The sequence below is a fragment of the Plectropomus leopardus genome, chromosome 1, assembly GCF_008729295.1.
Source record: "Plectropomus leopardus isolate mb chromosome 1, YSFRI_Pleo_2.0, whole genome shotgun sequence".
NCBI lineage: Eukaryota > Metazoa > Chordata > Actinopteri > Perciformes > Serranidae > Plectropomus > Plectropomus leopardus.
In genome coordinates, this window is record NC_056463.1 from 17533948 (window position 1) to 17548125 (window position 14178).

General features: G+C 42.2%; 1 protein-coding gene across 7 annotated transcripts in view; it reads left to right on the plus strand.

Moving 5' to 3' along the window:
- The window catches only part of sox6 (SRY-box transcription factor 6), a 153855-nt gene that overhangs the window by 51041 nt on the left and 88636 nt on the right, over positions 1–14178 (plus strand). For all 7 annotated transcript variants that reach the window (XM_042483805.1, XM_042484184.1, XM_042484034.1 and 4 more), the window contains 2 exons: positions 326–566; positions 3821–4031. In XM_042483805.1, the coding sequence (XP_042339739.1) occupies positions 326–566; positions 3821–4031 (452 nt within the window). The remainder of the gene's footprint in view (positions 1–325; positions 567–3820; positions 4032–14178) is intronic.

A 14178-nucleotide genomic window follows, 5' to 3' on the forward strand; every position in this document is an offset into this window, starting at 1 on the left:
TGGGCCAAGACCCAAGCAGGCACAGTTCCAGCCCTAGATCAAGCCATCCATCTGCATTAGGATTAGGGACCCCTCTGCCTGCTCCAAACACAGGCCAGAGCAGCTTCAGGCGACAGTCAGGTGGAGCATTCAATCCATGCAGCATTATCTGCTCAGGTGCACCACTTATAACCCCAGTTACAGCCATGCACAATTACTTGAACACAACTCTTAAGTCGTCCATGAAATACTTGAGGAAAAGGCATTTCTTTTCATGCACAGTCAATGATCCTCAAAAGATATCATTTCTTTTTCCTGACTCTGTTCTCCTTTTCCTACTCCACAGCAGAGTCATGTCTTCCAAGCAAGCCACGTCTCCTTTTGCATCCGTGGTTGATGGGGATGACACCATGAGTCAGGAGCATTTGTCTTGGGAAAAAGAGGAGAGTGCCGAGGCCCACGGCACCCCTCAGCTACCCCTGCACAGCCTGCTCCACGGAAAAGCCCATCCCGATGAAATGCAACCGCTCAGCAGCGTGCCGCCAGAGAGTGACTGGGACAGCCTGGTGTCAGCCCAACAGCGCATGGTGAGACATGCCAACATACTGCATACATACACGAACCCTTTTCATTCTTATTTGATGTGGTAAGAATTTAATAAAAGGAGACCGGTAGAACGGGTGGAGGCATAAATGATGAAGCAAAGCTTTCCTTTTAAAGAAACCTAGTGAAGCAGTCAAACCTATATCAGATTTTATCACTTGATGCGTGTACAAGGATCCCAATATTCCACTAACAATCACAATAATGGCCAGTCAGAAAGAAAATACCTCATGTAACCACATCAGTCAGAATAGATTGTCCAGATCTGGCCTGATCGGAAGGAATTTTCCATTTGGTTGAGAGAAGTGGTTTAAACCTTTGATAATCTGTTTAATAGAAAAATATTAGCGCTTAATAACCGTTTAAAAGCTTAATCCGACCTTCTCTCTGTGGTTGGGACAGACATTTCTGCGCATTTTTGCTCAACATGGGTGTAACATTAGAAGATGTAGCACCAACATGCCACAACTGCTGCCTCTACGTGCGATTTTGACAGAAATTCATACACAAAATTCAATAAATAAGCACTCTGGTGTTAAGTTCTTACGTTAGTGCTCTGATATAAATGTATTCTTTGATTTTTAAACAGCAGCCTTATGTAACGTTGTAACAGGCTGCATGTTTAGGTAGCATCAGTAATTTATACCGTCTATAGTCTGCATGTTAGGGGACATCTGTAATTTCTAGCGACAGAAAATAACCTGAGTTACATTTATGTTACTTATGACTAAATTCTATCAACATGCAGAACCTCTTCTTTGTTATATTTTTCCGCAGATTAACCGTTTTACAGTGGGGGGAACCATTTCGCACAAGTCAAAAAGTTAGATTCTGATTAAATGCTTTGCAGCGTGTCAGCTTACACTCTATTGGGTCACTTAATGTCAATGAAAACAGTTAATTGTGAATTTCTAATCAGAATGATTTCCATCTGATTTAAGAAATATTGTCCATGTATGCGCACCAACAGTCTTACTGTCTTCCCCCGGGTAATCAAGATCCTGACTCAGCAGGCACCTATTGTTTCTGGCTTGTTTGAAGAAACTCAGCAGATACTCTGTCCGTAGCTCCATCTCCATAACTCCATAATGCTGTGAAAGCTCGGGGATTTTGGGGTCTTCAGATAGGCAGCTCAGCCAAACACTTAACCATCAGTTGTTATTAGGTTAAACAGAGGACCTCTAACTCTCCCTTTAATAACACAAAAGGCTCATAAAATAGCATCATGACCGTTAGAAGGCCATGATGCATTCTTGCTGCTATTAAAGAAACGTCTTGTCCTCGAAGCACGCGTGTTGTTTTTTCTTGTGTGTATAAGCTACATCTGCAGCCAGACACCAGACGCTGTACATTCTACGTGCGGCGCTGCTTTGAAGTGAGCGCAGCAAAGAAGAGCACAGGCACTTGTGGGCTATAGACATGGTAGGCAGGTGGTTGTCTGTGACAGACGGGTCTATGGTAAAGAGACCCTAAGGGCCTCTGAAGGAGCTCTGCAGTTGGCCAGTGAGACTCTCAACACCTCAGCATTGCAGCACAATGCACATGAAAAACAGATAGCACAAATCCATCTTCTGTAGCTCATGATGCTGGGATGTGCATGCTGACAGTGTTGCTAATTAATAGGCAAAGAATCACTCTGGTGTTGACAGTAGCAGTCTTAACAGCATGTTTTATGATGTGCGACAAAAGCAGATTTTATAAATACAACCAATATCTATTCTCAATCAATTATAAATGTTGTAATACTACTAATTACTTTCTGTGTAGCACCTGTAAAATGTTTTTACAAAAAAAGGCAGTGACAAAAAGTCAAGCTGTATCTAAATTATGGGGAAATTAATAAAAATGACCAAAAAAACCCTTCATTCTCACTTCAAAGAGTATACGAGAGGAAGGACACAAAAAGAGAGGAGAGGTAAAATGGAGGACGACAGGGAGAGACGGAGAGAAGAAAAGGGGAAGGCATAAGGCGAAAGGAATGAGAGTGTTGCCTTTGCTGATTACCTGACTCCACTGCTGTGCCATGCGTCTGTGTGGGCTGTGCCGTGAACCTGCGCCAGCTGATTAACCCAGCACTGCTCCACTCCCCTCAAGCACTCTCCACTGTCTGCCACACTGCATAATCATCCAGCACAGGGCTGGGAGGTGTGGAGTAGGCCTGTAGGTCGTGCCACCCTGGCGCTTGGTACCAGACTACCCTACACACCGCTGCAACTCTGCCTGGAGCTCGACATGCAACACAGGGATGAGAAATTGGCACTGGCAACATTCCTTTACCGCATTCCTGAGTTTTTTTTTTTGGGACTGTCAGCAGCTTCAGACATGGCTTTATCATTTAACCCTGCTGTATGACATTGTTATCACACTTAATCCGACTTGCCCATGATAGATTGGCAGATACAGACTTGTGTCAGGTTTATTCCCTTCACTTCACTTCAAATCCGAGGTAACTGTTCCCCCGTTTAAGGCTGCAAACTCCTGGCTGCTTAGCCACCTTCTGCTTTCTCAGACTCCACAAACCATAATTAACACCACCTTCTGTCAGACGCAACCCTCAGCCATGGTCTGTGTGCTGACTACACACTCCCATGTGCAGCGTATTCTCTCCCTCTCCCCCGCTACCCTTGAGCTCGCTCCCATTCTTCTCCCTGTTTCCTTCATGTCTCTGTTTGTGCATAGGGAGCACTCAGCCACTCAGCCAGAGACAGGACCCTTAGTTAAATACTAAACCATACACAGGTGGGACTGAAAAACAACAACAGCTCGAGACAGGACACAGATTTACGATGGCTCAAGGCACTCAGCTGAGAATAGGTCTCCACTAGAAAATGAACAAATTACACAGCAGTCACCCTAACACAAATGCACACTCAAAAGCAATTTGAGAAATTACAGTTGGGAGGTTTCTCTGTGTAGTCTCTGCAGATGAAAAGTAAAGAGCACATTATGGATATGCCCTATGAAAGTGTACTTCATCATTTCATCTCAGTTTTTACACTTGTCATATCTCATTTACCAGCAAAGCTAGACACAGAAGCTACGGTATGAAAGCCAGAGAGGAGCTATTTGATACGGCCAAATCGCCCCTGAGCTGCAAAAATGTAGCAATCACTGCATTTGAATGAAAAAACTGTCAAAACGCTCAATGGAGCCCTGACAGAACACAGAAACACTTTCATCATTTAATACAAATCCCATCCCTTGTTGCCACCCCTCACAACATTTGTTTGTCTTACAGGAATCTGACAGCAATAAAGTATGCTCCCTGTACTCCTTCCGGAACAATTCCACTTCCCCACACAAGCCGGAGGAGGGGGCCCGGGAGCGAAGTGACCTGCTGAGCGGATCAGCGTTTGGAACTCCAGAGCGCCGCAAAGGAAGCCTGGCAGACGTAGTGGACACGCTGAAGCAAAAGAAACTGGAGGAGATGACAAAGACAGAGCAAGACGGTATGACTCCCCGTGTGTGTGTGTGTGTGTGTGTGTGTGTGTGTGTATGGGCGTACCTTTTTCCTCTTAAGTGCACCTCATCTTCCCAAACTTTCCCTCTTTCTTTCTCATAATTTTCTAGCTTCCTGACTGTCCACCTCTTTTCTCATGTATCTCTCTGTCTCGTGCGGGCAAATACAGGCTGGGAATACTGACGTTACGCTGTTTCCAGTTTGTTCTGAACCCTTTCCAATGTGACAAAGACTGTGTGGCAGTGCACCTCAGCATAAGTGTGGTCCTCTGGCATGCCAAGCCAAACTTTTAAACTATAAAACTCATAGTGCTGACCCGATGCCAGGAACATTACCTCTTTTTAAATTTGCTACACTGAACACTTTTCACTCAGCACAGTTATTCATCAAAGTTTGCTACCCACAACAACCCAAGCCCTTCTCACATCCTATTCAACACACTATGAAGAGTTTTTATTTTCCTTCAGTTGCATGCAGAAAAGAAGAAAAAAATCATTTTCTGTGATAAGACTGTTAGGTCTATGTCATATCTGCACCCCGTTTCACCCTGCTCAGCTCTCCCTCCCACAGCCTGCAGTCTATCAAGAGTATGGCGGAAAAACAAATATTTGAAAGAGCTGCTGAAACACATCCCCCTTCTTAATTAGGGCTGTAGTAATATAACTACATCCAATCAAATGTTAAACCCCCTTGGGAATGCATGTGTCTCATTTAGTGTCTGGGGAGCTCTTAGCTTAAGCACTTCATCAGACGAATAAATTAGACCTCTGTTAGCCTAAAAATAATTTGCCACTTCTTTTTTAAGTGTTCATTCGGTGATCTCTCACCGGATAATCATTTGGCCACGTCCTGATGTGCGGACTGATTATTTGTGTTGGTGTTCAGGTGATAAAAGAGGGAACAATCAGTCTGTATTTACCTCAACACCTAGAAATATGAGATCATTTAGAGAAGTTCGTATTTTTGAAATGGGTCAAAATGTCCAACAAAGGGGGCGCCCAGTGGCTCACCAGATGCACCACATGTGCAGGGGCCAGATTCTGGCCTTGGCCCTTGGCCCTGCATGTCATCCCCTCTCTTCCCCCCTTTTATGCTGTGACTGTTCTGTCAAAATAAAGGTAAAACCCCCCCAAAAAAGAAGAATGACAGAAGAAAAGACTCAAAACATGCTAGAATGCATATGAATGACAGGATACTGCAATCAATGCCTTTTAAATTAACTAATGATGACTGATATTTTAGCAAAAAATCCAAAGGTAAAAGCCCCTTTTTAAAATCACAATTAATACTCATAATACTGCAAAACAGCAGATAAATTTGCCTATGAAGAGTTCTCATGTTTTCTCGAAGGTTTCCTCTGAGTGCTCTAGTTTTCTGTTACATAAACAAACATAAATATTAGAAATTTGCAGTATTTTGCTACTGGTCTTGGATGTCAGGCTGATCCCACGACACAAAAGAGCATCGGCCCACAGCACCTCACAGAACAAATATTGTTTCATAAAAAAAAAGCAAAGCGATGCTGTTACCACTTCTTTGTTTTACCCTAAGGTAAGAATATATTTCACATGCTTCTTTTTTCGGAGTTGATTTTCAGAGCGAGATTGTCAGTGCTGTGTGTAGCGACGGCGAGCGTTATGGTAATGAGCCCCAGCTGGTGAAGGCTGGTTGTTGCAGTAATTTAAATGGTCAAGTGCAGCTTGTAATCCAGGGCCGTATGTTAGCGCAGGGAAGAGAGGATGCTTTAGAGTGCCATACAGCTGTTTTAATCTCCTGTTAATAATAGAGACTTGGTCTGCCTCATGCGCTGTGTATCATCGCCACCTAAATAAACTCCCTTGTTGAGGGAAATTAGTTTCCGAGCAGGGAACACAGCAGAAGACAAGAGCCTCCCAAAGTTCAGCATGCTGTCCCCAAGCTGCAGGAACTGAGAGGTACTCTGTTCTTGAGGGCACTTGAGGAAGCTTCAGTGGTGATGATCAGTGATTACTGTAAAATCGAGGGAGAGGGACTCTTAAACTGCCAAAGGAAAAAACTCTCTGAGAGATCCTGATCGAATGTTTTTGTTTATGAATGGAGATACTGTTGGAAATTTAAAAAAGGCAGGATTAACCTATTAAAGAACATACAACAAGGTTGGAGAAACCATTTGTTGTCTTAATGATGCTGGTAATATGGCGCAAGCAACAGATGAGCTAAATATATCGCTTATCTAAGCATGACAACTGTTGTGTCTAATTCTGCTGCTTCGGTGCCTGACTGGTAGGGATCACCGTGGTCCTCAGAGACTCTTGACCATCTGCTACCATTCTTCTCTGGGCTTCCTTGTCTGGTCAAGATAGTTCATTGTACTGATAGACTGAGGATAAATGCTGTGACCTCGAGTGTAGAGGGAAAACAAATGGTCTGTGGTGCAGTTTTACACGGTACATTGCTCATATGTGGAACGTGAAAAAGTGATGTGTACACTTGTGGAAGCCTTGGGTTAAAAAGCTTCCTGGACATGGTCTCAAAATAGTGTTTACTGTCTTTATCTAATCTGGTGCTTCTTACTTTTTAATTTTTTTTTAATGCTGTGGGACACTTAACAAATTTCAATCACTTTTCTTTTATTGCAGCAGTAGCCAGTGGCACCCCCAGAATTTTTTGATAGCAGTGGCCAGATGGGGCCACTGATAATCTTGGGATGACACACCAAAACAAAAAGCCATAACTAAATTTCAGGAATTCTATTATACTGTTGTAGTCTGTAGGCTAGTTGAAACTATATTAATTTGGAGAGTTAATGAAGTGCTTTTTGACAAACTCGTACTTAATACTGGTTATGATGTGTAGCGACTAAAACCGATACAGATAACATTTTAAGTTGAGAAAACATTTACTGGGAACTCGCATCTTAAGTTTAGAAAGACTTGTGGGTCTCTCTTAAAGCTGAATGGTACCCACAGAACCCATTTTCATTTTGATATCTTGAGGTGAAAATTCAAAAGAAACCTCTGAAAATGACCATGTTAACTGTTCCCTCACCAAAAATTAGCCTAGATTTAAAGGGTTATTTTGCCTTCTCCTTGACAAATTAACCTGACATGGTTTGTTTGTTTAGTTTAACACGATATATCTAGCTTTGTGCAAACCTAAAAAGTTGAGCACACCACAGTCTCTTCAAGACAGTAATGCAAGCCTCCAGTTATTTTCTCCAGTTGGGCCACGAGCCTCCCTAGACCCCCCATTTGGGGCCTTGCTGGTGATAGCGGATATCTCACCTTTTCAGAAAAAAAATAAACTAAAACACAGTATGTGAATAGTTAAGGCTAAGTGGGTGCAATTTTGGTAAAACTGACCTTTAAGTAGTATTAAGCAGGAAAATACAATGCTTCAGCAAATAAATTTATATTTTTACTTCTTCTACTATTACTGTATGGATCTGTTCAAAGAAAAATTATTGTCCAGTTTCCTTATTTGACCTGGATGCCTTATAAACATTACAACAACAGAGGCGGTGCTCAGTATCTCCTCCATCCTTCCATCTCTATATATTTGTACCCTTTCACCCTCTCTATCCTTCCACCCTTCCTCTCCATTTCTGGTCCTTAAAGTGCTTTAAGTGCTTGTGACTGTGCTAATGAATGAAAATGTCCTCCCAGCAGCGAGCACTGCATTTAGCTGAATAGTCACCTTTGCTGTAAAAGCTCTATTAGGCCCAGTTGCCAGCAGGGCTAACGATTGTGCCCCATGTTTATTTACTAGGTATTGTAAATGCATTATTTATGGATAAGTCTCCAGACAGCACTTGTCAAGAGTTAAAAATGTCAGTATAAAGTATTAGGGGAAAAAGAAAAATAGCCACCATTATAAAAAGCCAAGGTGACCTTGATTTGGTTCACATGCAATTAGAACAGTTTTATATAATGCACTAAAGTATGAATCAATACTGTGCAAGTCAACATAGAAAATACTTTGTGTGTTGAGTCTTTATGATCGTCCCCTAAGACAAGGACGGGTAATTGGGTTTAAGCTTCCTGTCTTAGCTTTTAGGGATGTCCCTGGGCTCAGTATCTACTTGTTGAGTCCTTGCCAGGAAAACCAACACAGAATGGGATGCAGTTATGTATCTTTTGTGTCATCTTTGTTGTATTGAGAGGTCTGCTGAGACAGGGGTAGGCAGATTATATTGAGCTGTGTTCCATAAGAATATTTACCATTCAGTGCTAAATGTATCATTGTACAATTATACAATTATACAATTATACAATCCTATGACATCTAATGGTATCAGCAGCCCTGCTGGTTAAGATACATTTAGGAGAAGGGTCAGGTTGGATGTTATCACGTTACATACTTAAAGGTATACATGCAGGATCTTCCTAAAAAACAATGTATGGACTCGTACAGATGTAATCGCTCTAAATCATCTCTTATGACCCACTAGAAGAGTGTGGCGGTGTATTCTTCTACAGAGACTCTGCCCTTTGCCTGTGTTTTCTTATTTTCTGTGTTTGGGATGTTTATGAGCGTGTACCCCAAAAGTGCTCAGGTGAGGTCAGGGCTTTATAAAAAGATAGCGACACACCGTACTGCCACACTGTAAGCAACAAGCATCCAAGAGACACAGTGCTGAAAATACGCAACTATAGTGAGGCAAACATGCCAAACCAGAGAATCTTGGGATTGGCTTTCCCTCATACTTTGGCTGGTGAGTATGTTAAAAAACAGTTAACAACGATTTTGCATTGTATATTTTTAACATAATGTTTTGTAGTTAATAAAACATTACATACTTATTGTAAAGCAACGACATGACATGATGTGAGGTTGTGTGTATAAAAGCCTTGAAATAACTCAATAAATAACTTTTGGTTTCACACGGGACACAAACACCAGTCTCACTGGTTAAAGTCCTGTGTCCTACCATCTCCCTAATAGGGGTGGGGAAAAATCAATAGAGTATTGAATTGGAATATTTTCTTGTGGCAATATCACTTCTATGCACGGACGCCAAGTATTGTTTATTATATAAATTATTAACATTAAAAATACAAATCCATCTTTTGTTAGCCTACTAGGATGACAAAATAAATAACTTTTTTCATTCTATTAGATACAACTTGCTGCAATAAAAATGACTGAAGTGAGATGAACAGACTGAAAACTTTATCTCATTAGATAAGACAGATGTTGACAAAAAATTTTTGGGAAGACATAATTTACAGTTGCAAATAATTAATAAATAACAATATATCACAAAACATTTTATTGAAATCCTCGGCAAATGGCAAAACCCTAATAATCGCTATAATATTGTATTATGACGTAAATACTGTGATAATATCGTATCTTATGGTGATATCCACCCCTACTCTATGTGGACTTTGTTCTCTTTATACTGCATGACCTAACTTACTCCTTTGCAGCCTCCTGGCTCACAATTACATGGGTCATGCGATTATTACAAAATATAATGCATTACTTTTCATGGATACAGTTACTAACAGTAAATGAGAACACTTTTACATTTTTTATGATTAAGTCTACCTTTCTCAAACAAATCATTGTTAAAACTACAATAGCTATGGCATCTAGAATGACAGTATACCATAAAAGCTGAGTTCCCTGACGCTGTTTGGGAAACTGTTGCATATGATACAGCCAGTGAACAGGTGTGATTTTAGGACACTGGACACAGCTGTTAAACTGACAATGTACTCTTTTCACATATCTCTAGCTATAATCTATAACATCTATAACCTTATTGTTTTCCAGTTCTTATTTAAGAAAAAAACCAGACACATGCGGTACAAAAAAGCACATAGAGGATGCATTTCCTTAATACTACAGCATTTAAAACCCGACAGAGTGGATATAGTAGGTGCTCAAGCAGAATACTCAACACCTGGAGCTCTTTGACAGAGTCATGGCTAATTAGCTTAGCAAAGGGGAGCCATGCCACCATTCAACCTAACTGCAACCCCCTATTAATCTCAGGTAGAAGGATATTTAATGGCTACTGAGAAAAGACTCCCCCTATTACAGCGGCAGGTAACCTAACCATTGCTTTCAACGTAAAACAGCACAACACAGAGCGCCACTGTGAACTAATTGTGTTCAGGCACAGGTCATACGTAAGTACTGTATGTGTTACTGTGTTATCACTTGGACCTCTTTTTTTCTCTCCATTTGACTTTATCACCTTTCCCCTATTTATAAGTGTAATCCCCCTGGCAACATTGTGTATTATCACTGTGTAATGACTGTGCAGTAGGTTGAGTGTGTGTGTGTGTGTGTGTGTGTGTGTGTGTGTTTGTGAGGGGGGGGGGGCATTGTGTGCATAGCCCCAGGTCATTATGCTCTATTACAACAGGCCATGTAATGAGATTCAGGGATGGGTGAAAGCTTTGGAAGAGAATAGGATCAGCTCTAAGCCTGTGGTCTGATTAGCACTGATGAACTCTTGACTCTGTTGTAACACTGTCCCCCGTCAGTGTCACAGCCCCTGCTGACTCCACATGGAGGCTTGCTTGAAATTGGATGCAGGTGCTTAATAGCACTAACAGATTTATTTTTGGAAATTCAGCTTGAATGTAGCGTTAAAGAGACATTTTCTGCTACATTCTGTCTGTATTATACGGTATAATACGTATCGGTTTAATATAAAAAAACGCAGCCCTGCCCCCCCCCCCCCCCCCAAACAGACTGATGCACCTTCTCCCCTCCTCTTTCAGCTCCTTCCCTTCTCCCCTCTCCTCTCATCCCAGCTGCCATGTCATCTGGTTCTGCTTTATCCCACCTAATTAATAGGAATCTTTGTTATAATGATCTGAGCATGAGCCTCTGACTCTATGCATATGCAATGAGGGCTGGAAATCCAGTTGCCGTGGTTGCAGATTTTGAGGCACTCTCCTCACATAGCTCTACGCAGCCTCTCACCAAGTGCACCATCCTATCGGACAGCGTTAGGCCAGGAACCTCCTGGCAGGACACACTGGACAAACATCAGTCACAGCATCTCTCCTGTGCACCACTTCCTTTAAAAATCTGTTGTTTATTCTGTCAACATTTCAGCAAGCTACTTATCTCTAAGTATTTGATCACATATCTGATACAGTTTGGTGTGTGTGCTTGCATACTACTGTATGTGTCAGTGGGAGCTTTCTCGTGCATGTGCACATGCGTGCCTGTGTGTGTGTTCTCTCTTGGCCTGTGGCGTGGTGCACCAGCCCAGCGGAGCAGCGCTCTGGTCTGTCACTTTTGTTTGAATAGGTAATGTAGATCTGTTCAGGCTGAAGAGACATGAGCTGGAATCGCTTGTTAGGACACATGATCAAAAGCGGCTCTCTGCTCTCTGCCAATCAACCCTCTTGTCACCCTGTGAAGCAGACGTTAAATAGATTTTTCGGCTGTATGCCGCGGGCAGCCTGCCAGCCTGACATGTGAACTTTCACGGAAAAAAAAAAAGATACCCTGCCCCTTGCTCCTCCCTAATCTCACTTTCCCATCCTCTTTCTCCTTGTCCACTTTTTTTATGCTTTTCCTTTCTCTTTTCCTCTCCCTGTTTCCATGTTTTCTCTACCATCTCGACACCCTAGCTTGATCCAGATCAACATTTCCCCTCCTATGATTTTTGTCTCCCACCCCATCTTACTCTCCAGTGACAAAGTTGCTCCTCTGCCAGGCAGAGATCAGAGCCCAGGGCTAAATGGAGTGGCTGTATGAGGGGGAATAGGGAGCACAGAGTGTCTGGTCCTCTGCTGAATTATGTATTTACTATCTGTTCCAAAACAGAGCCCTCACATAACACAGGCACATCCCCCTAGGACTCTGGAAGCCGACACAGGTTTCACTTTACACAAGCTAAGATACAGATTTTGTTGCCCCTTTCAAAACGGGAACCCATTCTGCTGTCTTGGTCATTCAGATGACAAAACAAGCAGCTGCTTCTTCAATGCGCCATTCTTTGCATTCAAGATCACCTTCCCCAGTTCTCATATTCCGATTAGTCAACAGTAGCAACTGCTGTGGAGCATTCCAGGGGCCATCTTCCCGGGTTTCAGCTGTTGAGCGTGTCCCCCTGCACCCACGCAGCACAAAACTCCCATTGTGATCCTGGCTTACTGGCTGCACAGGAACCCCTTGATAGGAGGAAACGGGTGTCTCTGAGAGACAAATCACAGCCAGGGCTGCACAGAGGCTTGTTTGTCTTTACACACTCACACACCCACACACCCACACTCTGGGTGTAGGTATGTCACGTTTGTGACGTCACTGCTTGTGCAGTAGCAGTTTGGGGGGAAATAGTCAAATATTTATGTATAAAAACAATAGATTAGCCTTGGTGCTGTAAAATCAGCATGACCTGAGTGTTTTATGTGACACCGCTGTATTTGAAGGGGCACAGCAATGACGAAACACTGACACATAAGAAGGCAGAAGCCATTAATGCTACTATATTTGTCATTGGCCTGCGAGAATGACAATTGGGAAATAATGGCCTGATTTCTCGGTTAAAAGAAACATGAAGAGGGACATAAACAGACAAACTGCATATAGTCGGGATAGTGGAGGAGGAGGAGGAGGGGCAGAGGCAGTCAGAAATAGGGAGAACAGGGCTATTCAACAATAGGATGGGGTGCAGAGGGTGGGCACATGTGTCCTGCTCTGTGTGTCAGTGTGTGTGCGTGTGTGTGAATGCCTGCAGTAGGGTTACACAGGGAGACTTGTGTGCCAGCTCAGTATCACTGTCCTAGCTGTGGCATTCAGCTCCCAAGCATTCTCCACACATAACTTGACAAAAGAGCCGGTGTCATCTGACCAAGGATCAAAATAGTGTGAGTGTAACTCACACCCTGGGCACAGACAGCCTCTGTGGCCTGCTAATGATTTCAGAGCACATTGCAGGCTTGTTCTGTAAGTCAGATGTACGTCAGCCATCCAGCTAAGAGATCCGCCTTGACACAAGCAAACATGACAACTAGTGTAGATGCAGCCTATCAACATATTTGCATTGTTTTTTTCCCTCAAACAGAAAGCATGGATGTCTTACAAAAAAAACAAAACTTTGATGGTTTGAACAAAGAGACTATTTAATCAGCAGTGATGAAACAGATGTTTCCTCCCACTCAATGCTTTTTCTTTCTCCTTGCTCAATAACATTACATGCGCCAGGAGATGAGATGAGGATGTCAGAAGAAACGAATAGAAATGTGTTTTATTGCACCGCAAAGCCTTAGTGCCAATGATTATAATTATTTGACGAATGTCATGTCTCTTTGGAAGTACCTCCAGCTAATTTTTAAGTCTGCACCGGTCGGCTGGTTAATATGCTTTAAGATCAAGTCATCAGTTGCACATCATGAAGTTCAATCTGTTAGTTGACGTTATTATTTGAATTTAGGATTAATAATTTGTTGAGGCCGCCTTCTTGGTATTCTTGTCCCAATTACTATAATACAAGAAAGGGTAAAGTGGGCAATTAGACTCTATACAATCATATTACTTTAACTACACCCCCTGACCACCTAATCTTGCTCTTTTTCTTCCTCCTGTCATTTTCCTCTGGGTGGGTGCTACTTTGTTTGACAAAGTCAATATTGCAAACCTGTTATTGGCTTCCCTGTTGTGAGCTGGACCAATGAGCTCAGTCCCTCATGACAAGCAAATTTCTCCATCTTTGCCCAGCAGGTCTCAGTCTGTATGGCTGTGTATCCCATAGAAAGGAAATGGGCCTGACTGAAAAGAAAAGTACAGCTTCTATTGTTGCTGAACCAACTTGAACAACAGCACATTGAGACACTTGGGCTCTGTCGTTAACTGAATGGGGACTTTCTCAGAATTGGAATGCTTAACCTTTAGAAGTGCTATGGTTACTTAATCATTTCTTTATCCAGTGGCAATCCAAGACTCAGAACAGTGCAGTGTACATTATTACATTAACTTTTTTAAAAACTTTAAATATATCTTATTTCTTTAGTAATTGTGTTGGTGAAGCTGTAAAAATGTTAGCTCCGGTTTAATGACACAATGTTTCAAAATACCACAAAAAATGTAATCTAAAAATTGTGAGCAGTGCCGTACCTAGCACATTTGGTGCCCTATAGGCAGGCTCACTCTGGTGCACCGCCTTAAAAATATAATAAAATGAA